A 16,157-nucleotide genomic window follows, 5' to 3' on the forward strand; every position below is an offset into this window, starting at 1 on the left:
TTAGTTTTTATTATTTCTACTATATACTTGACTAGCAGAAAAAAGCATTTGAGTATTTCAAGAACTGTTAGGAAAGCATATTAATCTTTAAAGTATAGTGCAATGTATTTTTCTGAGAAACATGTAAATCTCTCAATTATTTTCTCACAGATATGCTTAATAGACCATAACGTACATAACATAACTGAAAGTGTCTCAGAACCTTTTTTGGTTTTCTTTTGTTTATGTGAAAATTAACAATTTTTAATTTACTAGAAAAAAGTAAAATACCACTTACATCTTCTTATTTGATAGCTAACATTTCCTCCTGCCTTTGTCTCTACATATGTATTTTGAATTATCTAATAGTGAATCTTGGGAGTCCGTTCCATCATTTTACACTCCCAATCATGATAAAATTTACCAAAAAATTATTTTCAGAAAGGAAGGGATACTAAGGTCATGTCCTGTCTTCATCTGTCTAGAGGTGGCAGTAGATTTTTAAAGTTTTATTGTAATTTTGTATTTCTTCTCATTTTTTTTGAAAGCTACTTTATGTCAAATCACGTTAGCTGTAGTAGTAAAGCATTGGTTGACTCTAGTAAAAGTATCTTTTTTCTAGAAAAATATTGATCTAATTTGCAGAATTTGCCCTAGTGTTTTTGCTACTCAAATGGCATAATTTTTATAAAATGTAGATAAAATATTCCATACTTATCTGTGAAACAGACTAAGCCAGTTTTAGAGAGCAAAATAAAAATCTAATTTCACTTTTCATTTTAAAAGAGAAATCCTTTAATTTTTAATGTATGAGAACATAGTATCCTTTTAAACAAAATACAGTCTTCTGTAGCAATTTATAATCATCATATTTCAATTACAGCCCTAAATAAAATTTCTACAAACCAGGAACTAACAACAAATACAAGAAATCACGAATGGGAGACTATTTTCATGTACAGAGTTTGGTGATATGTTTAATTTAAATAGATACTTTTCTGAAACAGAATTCTTTCAACATATTTTATTCTTCTTGCTGCTGGTATTGGATTAAAAATTTTTTTTGTAGACTTCTACATTTGTTGCTAAGTAATCCTGGGTTTTAGTTAATGTTAGATGTATTTAGTTTCTACAGTGGGACATTTTCCAGCATTTGAAATTAAATAATTAGGTAAGTAATGCCTATAGTTTTGATGTAATTACTTTAGTATTTAGAAATCAATTAAAATAGATTTCATTTTTAAATAGCTTAGTTTTATTTTTTTTTTCTTATTAGGTTAAAAGGCCTGCAGCTTAATCTTAGAAAATATATTCTGTTATTTATGTGAAATATAAATCCCTCAATTTTCCTTGTGACTATGCAAAACTCTTTTATTAATAATTTTATTTTCACTACCTTGAAAATAATACCTATTTTAAATAAAGATAGATTTTTTCCTACACCTTATTTTTCTTATTTGTACTAATATGGACTAATAACTATCAAAATAACTTATAAAATGTCTACTTTACAAAAATCTTAACTCCTTCTGAAGTACTTTCCATTAAATATTCTTAATATATCCAAAGCACTAAACATTAGCAGTCTGTAAATATATCTGTCAGCAGCAGCAACTTTTATATTACAAAAATAGGGCTTTGATTTGATTCTTATACTTAGTCATAGGAAATTAATTAACATCAGTGCTTCATTATATTTTTGCTAAACAATAATCAAGATGTCACTATTGCAGCTCTTTACAGGAGTTAGAGGAGTCCAGCAATACTAAAATATCTTTTGTTCAAACTCTGTTAAAATTATAACTCCTTGTGATACTGGTATTTTTACTGTAATTCATTTTTTGTTTGATTTTTATTTTTAGTTCAACTGTTGATGCAAAATCAGAGGAAGCTACTAAAATGGAAAAAGGAAAATCAGCATTAAGCAAAGTTTTGGAATCTTTGTGCATACATCACCAGCAACAAGTTTTGGCTATGTTGAAATTTCTAGTCCAAGAGCAGAATGCTGCTTCTCTTTGCTGTTGTAATACATCATATACTGTGTCTTCAGAATCTCAAAAGCCCCTAATTGAAGATGATGTAGATGGTCTATTCTGTAGTTGTGAATATAGGCTGGCAGAAAGAGGGTGTTTACAAAATGAAAAACAAAGCCCTGGTTTTGTGCCTCTGCCAGTCTGTATTAAAGATTCGCATTGTTTATCTTGCCAAACTGTAACTGTTGAACACATTAAGACAGTAGCGAATAGAGGAGTTGGAAACAGTTATAATTCTCACAGGTGCTGTGCTGGACTGTTACCAAACATTCATTCCACAAAATCAGCCTTTCATACTCCTGTTTCGTCAAGGGAAGTACGTGATGTTTCAGTAAGTCTTAAGGATGTTTGTAGATCTCGAAGTCCCTCACCCCCGCCATTATCACCTGTACAGACGGAAGGATTTGAAAAATTGAAAGATGTCATCTCAGAGTTTTCAGCCTTAGAAAATAACAAACTTGAAACAAACATTAACCAGCCTCCATCTCTCACACCAGCAGAAATAAACAGTGACAAAGGTGATCATGAAAGTAAAATGTGTAAAACTAAAAAATCCAGTAACTCTGATTCTTTGCTCTTAGAAGACAGCAATAATTGTACTACAAATCATGAAAAAGGTGAAACTACTGTAATTTTTCAAGATTTAATGGATCGTATTAATGAAAAATTAAAATCAATAGAAACTATAGATATGACAAACTTTATAAAATTCTCTAGCAGTGATGGTAATACAGATAATGATTTAAAATTGAGAGATTTAATAGCCTCTCTGTTGCATAATGCAAAAGCCAGTGATTACAGTTTTATGGAATTACTGAGTCAACATGATAAAAAGGTAGAAAATAAAATTATTCAGACAAGATTTCGAAAGCGTCAAGAAACCTTATTTGCAATGCACAACTCTCCTGACTCACCTATATTTAGAAGGCAGTCTTTACAGATAAAAAGAGAACTTGCTAGTCTTGATGAAAATTTTATAAGGAAAAAATACACTGAAAAAAATTCAAGGAAACTTACGCGCAACGATGATCCATTTTCAACGGACAAAGAAGAATTCTATCATTGCCAAGGGCCGCCTTTACAAAATTCTAAAAGCGTTCAAGGTAATAATCATGCAGAAACATCATATTCACCAGATTATGCATTACAGTCATTGCAACTACCTCTTCATAATTTAGAAACTAACTTGACTTTTGATGCATTTTCAGAAAGCTTTAAAACAACTTCCCCTGAGAAAATGAGCATAAGAAGATCACAGGAGAAATCTGTGGCTGGAAAAACATTTTTGCAAAATTATAAGGAGAAGCCAAAATTACAGAATACTCAAACTCCTTTGAAAAGTGATGTTCCTGGACTTTTGAACAGAACTAAACGAAATATTGTGCCTCCGGGGTGGTATTCTATATATGTAACAAATAATTATGTTTTCAAAAAATCCCCTAAGGCCAAAAAAGTTTCTGAATCCACAAAAAAAAAAGATCCAGTGAAAAACATTCAGATTGAAAACTCACATGATATAGATCTAAATAAAATTGCAATGAATTCTAATTTACAGGTTGTTGTGGAACGTTTGGAAGATACAATAAATATGGCCCAAAAGTCTTGGAATAGTCAGTCATTATCAGAAGGATACAAAGCATCCAAGAAATTGATAGAAATTGATGGTAAAGATCAAAATACTGCTAGAAATATGACTCTTGCTGTAAGTAGAATGGCATGCAAAGAGCAGAGTTTATCGAAATCTGTGGTAACATCCACCAGTATTAAAAGCAATCATACACCAACACTTGATTTGAATAACAAAAGACCTGATAGCCAGAAAAAGTCACCCCTTTTAGATATGGGTAGCTTGATGTCCAGTGTTGAAAATGTACCAACAAAATATAAAGCCATTGAAAGATCTTCTTTTTCCAGCTATTCTAGTCCTATCAAACTCATGTTTTTATCTGAGGTTAAAAGCAGTGAAGGAGTCAAATACACTTTAACTTCAGTCGGTACTTGTGAATCAAATACTGATCTTCCTTCTTCTGAAAAACGACCAACCCATCAAGTAATTGACCAAAGAAAAGAAACAAATGAGGATATACTGAATGTCAACTTTGAAAATTATAGTTCCAATCTTAACAATGGTGCTACTCTTCAAAGAGAACTAAGCAAATTTAATTGTGCAAAGGAAGCTGCAGAACCCTCTGCAATGTTTATGGATGATAAGATGAGTGATAAGCCTCAAGAGGGACCTAAGGAATATTCAAGCAGCGCTGTTAATTCATCTTTTAAAAGAAAACCAGGTAGACCTAAAAAAATAGGTCCCCAGGTTGTGAAACAGATTAAGCGACCGATTGGAAGGCCACCAAAACCTAAAACTGACCAAACAGACATCACTCTTTGCCAAAATGAGTCCTTCAGTGCTGGAAAGAAAAGTCCAGAATCTCTCGTATCAGAAGTAAAAGAAGGTATTTATAAAAAGAGTATCACGGTAACTGTCATTTATGGAAGGTCAAGAAGAACTAAAAGGCATGTTTCTGAAGGAAGTGTGGACATAAGCAATGTGCTGTCTGTAAACAATAATGCTGCTGGTTTTCCAGCAGGATGTAACGGTCTCCAGACTATCGGAGAGTGTGAGGTGGGCTTGGGCGAGAGGACAAGTGCTGCTGCAAGCTTGACTACTGACAGCGGGGTCTCAGGGCCTGGCTTGGAACACGGCAGCCCTGTCAAGAACAAGTCTGTCATACCTCAGCCTTCCAAGAACATTATTCGACCAAATCAGAAGCCCTTGTCAATCATTAGGAAGCCCGGTAGACCTGCAAAAGTGAAAATCTCTGGCATATCTGTGACTATTCATAGAATTTCACCTCAGGAGAGGGAAGTAAGTATTAGCAGTTGCTTACCTCCTTTAGAACAAGAGAATATATTAGAAAAAAATCTGCCTGAAGAAAAGCATGATCACCAGCGCAGTAAGGTGAACACAAGGCACACTGAAGCTGACGAGTTTAAGAGTGGATCAGAAAGTATGGTTGCTACTATACCTTTGAGACATTCTGTTAGGGATAGAAAACCATCTCTGCATTTCTTACATTCATTAGCATCTTCTAGTTCACTTATTTATAGAAATGCTCTGCTCCATAAATCATGTAAAATCCATTTGCAGAAAAGTCAAAGTCAGAAAGATAAACATAAGCAGTCAAGGATTAAAATAGCTTCCAAAGGTACTCCAGGAGCTAGAAATTCAAGAAATGCAAAGACGTGTTTGGAAAATAAATTAATACCCGTTTCTGAAGTATCCTTGGACCCTATAATTTCATCAAACCCTTTGCTCAGGTGGTGGGCTGCTTCTACTTCAAACGATTCCTTATTAGAGGAATTAAACAATAGATTTGAGCAAATAACAAATGCTTGGGTGCGTGTGAGTGGCGATGAAGCTGAAAATTGTGTTAAAAAAAGAGAACGTGTTGAAAATGATAACTTCAAAATAACAAGCCCTTTGGAAACCTGTCTTTTAGAACTTGAAGTTTCACCTGTAAAAATGCTTTTTCAGAAAAAGTATGATTTGAATGAACTCTGTACCTGGTTTATGCAAACAACAGAGACACAATCTCTTTCACTAGTTAGAAAAGCAAATGCTCGAAACCCTTTGGAAGTAATAAATACCAGAGGAATTAAATTAGGGAACAAATATTCCGATTTTAACACCAGCCCCTTCAGAAAGCACTTTAAAAAATTTGCACTATCTTCTCCTTCAAAATCATCAGGGAAGTTGCATTTACTACATAAAATGGTTAGCTCTCCACTTTTAAATGTGAAAAGTAATTTAACACTAACTAGATTAAAAAGAACTGAGTTTAAGAGGTTGCAGCATGAAAGGTGGAGGCGAGAGGGAAAGCTGCACAACCATGGAACAGGTGACTGGATCTCTAAGAGGAGAAACTTAAGATTTTTCTGCCAGAACCAATTTTTAAATAAGACTGAGGGGAAAGCAAATGCTGACATCCCACTCCAAGGGAAAACCACAGTAGATAATCAGTTTATTTTGCCACCTGAGATCAGGGATGACTTTTTGCAGCAGAGGGTGGCAATGTCTGACTTCAAAACACATGCTAGTTTAGAGAATAAATTTAAGTCAGAAGCAAAGGAGAATGGAACAAACTGCAGTCAAAAAGATTTTGAAAAGGGGCCAAGACTAGGAAATGTGTGTCCAAATAATTGGAGGTCAAAAACCTTAAAAGATTGTAGAATATTTTTGAGGAAGATCAACTATCTTGAACACAGAAATACTTTTAAGCTAAATACAATCATTTACGCTCCTGAATCTGTTGACAGTGGAAGTAATCATCAGACTCATGTAGAAGACTCAAAGCGCTTTACCTTAAGATCCCATTCTGCTAGGCAAAATTATTTTAAAAAGCAATCTAAAGAAATAGAAAATGCTAAAGCAAATAGTCCTTCAAGCGATAAATTTCCTAGCCAACTTGACAGTAGTAAGTTAAATAAATGTGTTAACTATGACAAGAATCCTTCTGATAATTCTGAAGTTCTTAGCAAATTGAACAAAAGGAAAAGACCACCATGGAAGACCACAGAAATGTCAACAAAAAGACATAAACGACAGTCTTGCAGCAGTGGACAAATGGCAAACTATTATTCAAAATCCCAACTAGGTAAGTTTTTCTGTACTTAATTTTAAAGTTTCATTATAGGTGCCTTGTGTAAAGTATGAGATAATGGGTAGGAAAGGAACAGCTGATTTAGTTTTAATTGATTTCCAAAATATCTGGACAGTCTTATTTCCTTGGCACCTAGTATGAAACTCATGAAATTAGGTGTTGCTAAATGTCCCAGTGCACTTCCCCAAATCTAAATGTTTCTGGGATTACAGGCAAATTAAAGTGTATTCAGTAGAGACATAGAAAATTTCTACTAAATATATGTCATTAAAGTAAACATTACATTATCTACTTTTGCATCAGGTAGGTTTAATATAAAATACAGAAAACAGTTGGACAAATAAATATGACCAAGTCACCTTCTAAAAGTTAACTACTACACTGCAGGCTAATATATATTTATTGTCTTGATAGATTAGTAACTTTGAGACCACGTGGAGAGAAATAAAGACTATCTCATTGCTAAATTGATAAAAGACTATAACGTGTCATAATCCTAGGGTATCAGTCTCACATTCACCATTAAGTTGTTAGGCCCTTTGGGGACCACTTTAAGATTGTGTTTATTTAAAGAGTGTCAAGGAACAAGATATTTTTTCCCAATAAATCATCAAACTTGTTGAACAGACATTGAATTAGATCCCATGGAAATAAAGATGAGGATTTATTTCCAGGGATAATCCACAGCCTGGCAAGGGAGAAGGTCATATACAGGTAATTTTAAGTGATGCTAAATTCAGAAGGCAAATTACTGAAATTACTTTAGCAAGTAGTTATGTGGTTTATACAGTTATGCTGACCTGACAGTGGTGCCTCAGGGAGACTGTTACCATTAGAACCTAGCAAAAATGGGATATAAACACTGTAGCTACCAACATAGCCAGTTCCATCTCTGCTGATTGATGGGTGCTGGACAATTCAGAATATGTAGGAGTGTGGTAGTGCCTGTTGATTACTTCCCTGACATGAAAGAGTGGAAATTTAAGGATATCTTATCATGTGGTTGCACTGTTACATTGTCTACTTTAGGGGAATCTTTTGTGGGGTTGGGGAGGTATTGTTGGCTTTATCTTTGTTACCTTCTTAAAAAACTTACATAAAAGCTTAAAAAAAATTTCTCAGGTCTTAGATTAAAATATTAAAAGCAGTAATTAAACTCAAGATTTGATAAGCTAAAAGATTATTATGACCCCCCCCCAAATTTAATTGCTTAACTGAATAACTTTAAAATACCTATTTCAGTAATATCTAACATGCAGGGATTAAAAAATGTTAACTCTCTAACATGCAATGATTGAAATTTTAACGGTGGTCAAATTAGAGTCTCCATTATGAAAGATGAAGCAAATCTAAAAGCAGTGCCCTTTGTTTCTTGCCCTAAGGATAACTAAAAATAATTATAACAAAAAGTATGTCACAAAAAAGAGAGAAGTCTAATAGTAATTTAAAAAAAAAAAACTTTTAATTCGCCTAAAAATATTCACACGTATTTTTAAAACTGTCACGAATGGAGAATAAAATATAGTGCTTCATTTTTAATTCTTTATACATGTACATCCTCATTTCATAGTAAAGGTAGTTTACATTGTCATTTTTCAACAGAACTGTGTTTTATCCTTCCAACTTCTTAACCATTGTATCTTTCTAAGGTATAAATATAAAATTTATTTTAATACGATTCTTCATCTCACTAAATATGCGATCACCCTAGAAAAAAAGATGGAAGATGCCTAATTATTACTTTTTCAAATTAATTTCAAATCCTTTGGTGATACTTAAAAAAATTTTAGTGCCATATTGAGTTGTTTTTCACCGTTTCTCCTTTTTAAGAGTGCTAGTAATAGTCCCTGTTCTGCTTAAAATTTTATTTATCTTTCACTGATAACTTTCCTTCTTTATTTTTTAACATTCTTTTTCACTCAATCAACAAGGACATTATTTTTATAAAGTTGTATTTATAGCAATATTTGTTATATTTATCTGATTTTTACATGTTTCTTAAAGTGTTGTTTTTTCTCATTCTTGATATTTCATACTTCTTTTTGCCTCTTGGGAATGACACTAAAATTCATTATTAGTTTTATATGTGTTTTTCTTCTTCATAGAATTATTATTGACTGGAAATTTGAGAGACTTTTAACAACAGGCCTTTTCTAGGAGAATTCCTAGGGCAATGTATACAATGAATCATGGAATATTTCTATTGATGAAGAGTTTTGCCTCTACCGTGAATGTCTTGCTTTTATACATTTCAAGATTAACTGTCCAGATACAGTTTAATACACGGGATTTTTAAAGTTATACTCATTACATTTGTACTTCTTTATATCAACTACAGACATGGAAAGGAAGAAGAAATGCAGTTCTAATCTATTCTTAGTTCAACAAATAATGAATGCCTGTAATATGCTCTTAGGCACTGTGGAAGGTTCGAAAAGTTCTTCTGCCGTCTAAGTGAGAAAACAAGACCTGTGTCATTTATTTTTTCAATAGTAGAGTGTATTTTATGTTTTAAGTGGGATGTTATGTTTTAAGAGGGTAGAATGGTTAAAGTCATGGTTTGTACTCTTGTGGAGCTTACTGTCTCATGGGGGACAGGGAAGAGGAAGCCCAGGAGAGAGGTGAGTGCTGTGATGGGAGAGGGAGGTGGACTGTAGGAGCGCATAGGAGGGAAGCTGAACGCAGGCTTAGAGGGTTAGGCAAGGATTCCTACATAGTCACATCTAAGCTGGGATTTGAAGGATGTCAAAGTATTAGCAGTCCAGAGAGTATTTTCTGCAGAAGGAAATTGCATATGGAAAATTTGGGTGACAGAAGAGAGCTGAAACACTGAGTAATTTAGTTCATATAGCTGAGGCACAAAATAAGAATTAAGAATGGGGTAGAGGGTGACTGAGAAAATGGCAAAAGATAAAGCTACTGGGGTAAACAGCCCAAACTGTGAGGTCAGCATCAGTTAATGAAAAAAATGTCTTGAGCCCTTATGATAGTATCATTACTGGAGAAGAACAGATGTATTTGAGAGAGATCTATGAAGTAGAATTAATCTGTTTTAGAAAATAGAGGAACAAAGGATAACATCCAAGTTTTGGGGCTTGAACATCTGGGTAGGTGCTAGTAACGTTCCATTTTAGACATAACGAATTTGAGGTATGTAGTGGGATATCCAAGAAAAGATGCTTTAGAAAGCAGTTAGTTAATATGGGTTTGTTGCTCAGGAGAGAGGTCTGAGCTGGAGGTAAAATTTGGGGGTCAGCAAGTAACTGAAGCCACGAGAGTGGAAGAGATTGCTCAGTGTAAAATGTGAAGAACCTCGGGTCTCAGAGCCTAAAGGAAAGAAGAGAGGTGTACAAGGGGACTGCTGAGAGTGGTCAGGAGGGAAGAGGAAAGCCGGGAGTGTGTGGTGAAAGGAAGTGTGTTTTAAGGGAAAAAACAACAGTGTAAAATGTTGATAAAAGAGGTCAGTTAGGCCTTGAAATGTTCCAGTCAGGATAGCACAAGAGGTTATTTTAGAGATTTGGGAGAGAGCAGTTTTGATGGACTTATAGAGTCAGAAATCTTATGACTGAGTAAATGCAGGAAGAGGAAATGACGAAAACTAGCACAGAAAACTGTAAATGGTTGCTTTTGGAGAGGAGATGGGGAGGCGATGAGAAGAAGCCCAGTTGAAGGCAGGTTTTAAAAAAGAAAAAAAATAGATACATAGATGCCAGTGGGGAGAAGCCAGTGGAAACTGAAAGGCTGAAGACAGAAAAGTGAGGTGGCCGGTAGCAGAAATGGAGTGAAGTCCCTGAGTTGATTACTGAATATTATAGGGCATTGGTTGGAAGAGTCGCTTCCCTCCCAAACGTGAGAATGGTGAGAACGATAGATGGGGATGCAGATCAGCTCCCAAGTTTCTGGGCAGCATGTTGGGGATGGTAGAGTCTGTGGTACCAAGGAGTAACGCAGAGTGGTGCGGTGAGTACTGGGCTCTGTGGATAAGGTTTGAAATACTGTCTCAAGAGATGACAAGATTGAACAGCTTTGTGATCTTATCTCGGCTGCCAGAATATAAGCTTGGAGAAAGCTGGGCCCTTAGATTTGATAGTAACTGTGTTCACCAAGTGAGTGTAACAGAAGAACAAAGAGATCAAACCAAGAGTTTATTCTGTGAATTATGAGAAATTACAGACTCCAAGTGTAATTCTAGGGAGTCTTTTTCTAATAGTTGTGCACAATATAGACTTGAGGGGGAGGGTAGAATGGGGGTGTGTGAAGGGCCAGTCGTGAGATGATTTTTGAGGTGATAATGGCCTAACACTGAGTGTGACTATTGAAAATAGTAATATAGACCTTTTTAATGTCAGTGTCTTTTCAGTTCCCAAAGCAAATGTGTGCTTTTTCCTAACTGATATATATCTGGATATAATAAACGGACTTCGGACACCTCTGGGGAAATTTTAAGAGTAGAATAACCTAATGTGTACTTAAAGCTACTGTCCTGATAGTATTCATTCTAAAATGTTAAGTTTCCCATAAAAATTCAGAATTCAAGTTCACACCTTGAATTGGATTCTGAGATGAGTGAAAAAAAGGTCAGTTTGTCAGCTTCTCCCGTTTTGTCATCTGTCCTCAAAAATGACTGAATATACATGTACTTTTTCCATTCAGAATTCTGGTTTTCACTCAGGTATATAACTGATGGGCAATTGTAACTAATAGTATACTTCTTTAACTACCTAAAACTGAGACTAACCACACATTCTTCTCTGTTCCTGCTAGTGAACACTTTACCACATTTTTGGAGACCTAACTCAAGATGTTCTTTTCAATTTGTATGGTTGAGGCAACCCTCGGCATAGAATATTTTTAAACACTTAAAAACAAAATTTAGGGTTAAGGGTCTCTTCGTGTGCCGTTTTCAGCATCATAATTATTATCTAATGGAAGCATGGAGTAGATGATTTTCCAAATTTCATTTTGATAGAAAGGTGTTTCCAGATAATTCCACCACCTTAATCTAGTTGGCTACAAGCATTCCAAAGGTGTGTTCCGTGACGCACTAGTCCACCAAGACGTTCTGGATGCAAGGGGATCTGTGGTCTGATAACACTGGGAAATGTTCGGTTCTCTTTCCTGTGCTCCCTGAGTCACAGTGCTCCATTTGCATGTTAAGCCACAGTCTTCAAGCGTCACACTCCACAGGACACAGTTCGGGGAATATAATCAGGAAACACGGCTCTACATGGTTTCCTGCTAGTTTCTCTATACTCACTGTTGTGTTCCCAGGAAGAATGCAATGACTGTAAAAATATAAGTTAATTTATGTACTAGATTTGTTCTTGTACATAAATTGTTAGAGTAATTAAAATTAAATTGTTAAGTGCTTTGTTAAGATTCACCATTAAATGAACACTGTGGTAAATACTCCAAAATGATCATGTTTTGATCAGTCTATTTTGTAAGTTCTTTTTTGTATATTAGATTTTATTTCTCAGTGAGTTAAGGAAGGAAGAGCTGCAGTCAATTCAGCTGGTTTTCCTCCCTGTATGATAAACCATGAGAAAATATTATATGAATTCAGGAAAACATATGAGATCAGTGTCTCCTCAAGTCTTAACTAATCCACAGTCTTAATTTGATCAGAACTGGATGAAACAAAGACAGATATTTTAATGTAAAGAAATTAATAAATGCATCGACCTATTCCCTTTTACATGGGCTTCATATGACCACTTGCTACCTGCCAGTGCTGTAAGCGAAACTGTGAAACTGTGACCCAGTAATTTAAAATATTCTAATGAAGTCAAGAATTTCTAATAAAAATCCTTTCTGTTTACAGTTGGGTTTTCTGCCCATCATTGTAATTTTCTCAGGAACTGAGTACAGAGAAGAGTTTTAGGTTTTGAAGAGTTTCTAACTCTTGCCATAAATACTATTATTAAAATATAAAACAGCTGTTTGATAATCCCTTGTCTTGATATATTTTCCTAGAATTTTTCTTGCATATTTTATATCCCATTGCTTTGTCAACCATTACTGACTTTTCCAGGATTTTCTGCTTTATTTACTAATTACCCCACATCTTTCATGAAAAACTATTCAATTTATTCAACAAATATTGTATATATTTCTTTTGACTGACCAGGCATTGTTAGACATTAGAATCAAAAAAGAACTCAGGGAACTTGTCAAAAAATATTTCAAGCTGTTTCTTCAGTTTGGCAGCGTAATTAGCATAATGCCAAGAAAGCTGACTTGTCGCTTCTCCGCGCTGGTGGCTGCGTAGTGCAGCTCTGGTAGCTTTCCAAATGGGGGCATCTGGCCCCGGGCCTGCTTTGTCACTAGTTTTGTTGGAACGTTGTCATGGTCATTCACTTATATGATGTCTGTCGCTCTTTTTATGCCACAGAAGCTGACCTGAGTAGTTGCAACTGAGAGCATGAAGCACGCAGAGCCTAAAATATTCATTATCTGGCCCTTTGCATAGAAAGTTTGCCGACTCCTGTTTATTTCAATGCAATTTTCACATGGTATGACTAGGGGAAAACAGTCATTGGACTTTTTTCAGTAGATTAAGATTACTATATCCAGTTCATCCCAACACCCCATCCACTCCCCCCCGTTGTCCACCCCCTCCTCCCACACAATACATTTCTCACATGTGGTTGTTCCGTTTTGATTTATCTCTGTGGGACCAGACCTGTCTTTATCCAGCAGAGTGGTGCTGGGGGAGCCACGAGTGCCAGTGTGATTCTGTTTTGTAAATCTTTATTCTCTCCCTTCAGCCTCCAGACCTGCTCTGTCTATCTGAGGTAAGTTCAAGGGTCACCCTTCTCTTCCTTAACCAGCTGCTACCACCTGTTAGAAAGAGATTGACTTCAGTGCTTCACACCCTAAATTCCTTCCTCAACTGTTGTCTTCTCCCCTTCGCTATCCCTTTTTTCTTCTCTCAGGAATTCAGAATTCTTAGTTCAGCTCTCCTGGCTACCATATTTCTCTCATTTTTCCTGTGTGGTAAATAGTTTTCTTTGTAGTGAAGCTGAGTATTCTGTGATTATCATAATGTTAAGCCTACTGAATTCACCTATTGTTTAATTCAAAAAAAAAAAAAAAAACCAAAAAACAAAAAGGCAGAGTAGGGGTCTGAATGATACCATCCTTCCAGGTTTTTTTTTCTTCCTTGTTTTTGTTTAATTTTAAACAAGACTTTGGCTTCTTTTTTCTCCCCCAATTCCAATTCCAGGCAACCTGGAAAATTTGTTTACTTCTTTGTTTCTGTATTATATAAAAATAGCTAGATTTTAGAAGCCTATGTCTATAGACCCCACTAATTTATTCTTTCAGAAATATTTGTCTCCTGTATGCCAATAGTATAGCGTGCTAGACATAGGGGAAATAATGGGGGACAAAACTAGAAGGCATTCCATTCATGGTTCAGGTTTATTTGGAGGGGCAGACACTGAGAAAACAATTACACAAATCTTACAAGTTCTTAGTAGGTGGTCCTATGAGGATTCTTTATAGGGAGAGCTTATCAAGTCAGGGAAGTGAGGGCAGACTTCTCGGAGGACATGGCGTTGAGCTGAGCTGTGAAGGGTGAGTAGGAATCAGCTAGGCCGAGCGGCAGAGAACTGGGAGGAGAGGAATGACTTCTCAGGAGGAAAGAACTGAATGTGAAAAAACCCACGAGGTCCAGTGTTCTTGGCGGGTAAGACGGGTAAGACGTGACTGGTGTGTCTGAAGTCGAGAGAGAAGGGAGAGCATGATGTCAGGTGCGATGAAGACTGAAGAGTGAGTGAAGGCAAGAACGTGCAGGTTCTCCAGAGCCATGTGTGTGGACTGTCAGTGGCTAATTTCACCCCTCGTGTGGCAGTACCAGCACCTGTCCGAGGCATGCTTAACGCCTCAGCTGCTAGCTCTGCATTCTTTCCGGTGGGAACACAAATTATATCCAGTCCTACATGGCCTCTGGGTATTCTCCACCTGGTCCTTTTCACAGCCTTGGGAAACATTCGTGTACTGATCAGTGTTTATCTCCAGACTTCAGGGGTCGCTGGAGCTGGCTCTCTCTGCAGTGCTCTCTCCTGTATATCGCCCCACACATTCTAGTCACCTTGGACTCCCTCACCTCTAAACTCTGTCTTCTTGGGAAGATTTCCAAGTTCTCTTTGGGTTCCCCCCTATATACAGCCCAGAAAGTCTCCAGGCAGTAAGCCAGAGCAAATGTTAGAGCTTACTTCCTTTGTTTCCCCTTTTTCAGAGTTCACTGCCATCCTGCATTCCTGTCATCCATTATCTTAGAAACATTGTTTCATATATTTTGTGTTTATTTTTTAAGTCATTAAAAGTGAGAGGGCAAACTCATTTTATTACTTCATCATGACTAGAAGCAAACATCCCAGATTTATTTGTTTAACAAATATTTATCCAGTTGCTGTATGCTGTGTGCTGGAAATAAACAAGACCAACAAGAATCTGTACTCTTCATCAAGCTTGTATTTTAGTGGGAGGGCGTAAGTAGAAAACATCAGGTGAACTCTGTGTTCATGAAATTGGATGCTATGAGGATTTCTAGGGGAGCTACGTTGGGCTGAGTGCTCGGGAAGGTACCTCGGCCATCGCTGATGACTGACGCTGCATCTGGACGAGAGCCAAGGAGAGGTTGTGGAACAGGAAGGAAAGACCTGGGACTCAACCCTGAGAATCCCAGCATGTGTCAGCCAGGTAGAGCGGGAGGCCTTGCAGTGACAGGAGGAAGCCGAGGAGAATCAGTACTGTGTTTTGTCTTAGAAGCCAGAAACAAGAGTGAGTCTCAGACAAGAGGGTATCTTACTCTGCTCAGGCTGCTGCAACATAGGCTGCATGGCTTAAACAACAGAAGTGAGTTGTCTCGCGGTTCTGGAGGCTGGAAAGCCCACGATCGAGCGCTAGAGGGCCCCGTTCCTGGCGAGAGCTCTCTTCCTGGCTTGCAGGCCGCTTTCCTGTTCTCTGGTGTCTCCTCCTCTCATAGGGACACCAATCCTATTGGATTATGCCCCTGCCTTATGACTTCATGTTACCTTAAGTACCTCCTAAAGGCCCTGTATCTCTCACTATGGGGGTCAGGGCTTCAACGTGTCAGTCTGGGCCAGGTGGGGAGGTAGGCAATCCAGTCCATAGCAGAGGAAATGGCCAACAGTGTTGAATGCTGTTAGGATAAAGAAGTTGAAAACTAAAGATCATTCATTCAACTTACCATTTCATGAATGACTTTAGTAAGGGCTGTGGAGTAAAGGCCTGGAAGCTAGACTGGAGCAGGTTGAAGAATAAAAGGTATGGAAAATAGTGATAGCACGTCTAGGACAACTTGTTAAAGCAATCTAGCTCTAAAATATTAACCTGATGAAACAAAAGATTGAGTGAAGCCTTGTTTTTTAAGGAATGAGGGACCTTGCACTTGTGTAAACATTGTGGTGAGGACACAGTTGAGAAGAGATGGTCTGTCATTTATCTATTGCCA

General features: G+C 36.7%; 1 protein-coding gene across 8 annotated transcripts in view; it reads left to right on the plus strand.

The window, feature by feature from the left end:
- Positions 1-16,157, plus strand: part of LCORL (ligand dependent nuclear receptor corepressor like) — a 154,797-nt gene that overhangs the window by 129,499 nt on the left and 9,141 nt on the right. For 4 of the 8 annotated variants that reach the window (XM_074349838.1, XM_074349857.1, XM_074349849.1 and 1 more), the window contains one exon: positions 1,842-12,613. The exons of 2 other annotated variants lie outside the window; for them this stretch is intronic. In XM_074349838.1, coding sequence (XP_074205939.1) covers positions 1,842-6,687 — 4,846 coding nt within the window. In that variant the 3' untranslated portion in view covers positions 6,688-12,613. Of the gene's footprint in view, positions 1-1,841; positions 12,614-16,157 lie in introns of those variants that run through there. 2 more of the 8 variants (XM_074349841.1, XM_074349868.1) reach the window with 2 other exon arrangements.

This window comes from Camelus bactrianus, chromosome 2, assembly GCF_048773025.1.
Source record: "Camelus bactrianus isolate YW-2024 breed Bactrian camel chromosome 2, ASM4877302v1, whole genome shotgun sequence".
Lineage (NCBI taxonomy): Eukaryota > Metazoa > Chordata > Mammalia > Artiodactyla > Camelidae > Camelus > Camelus bactrianus.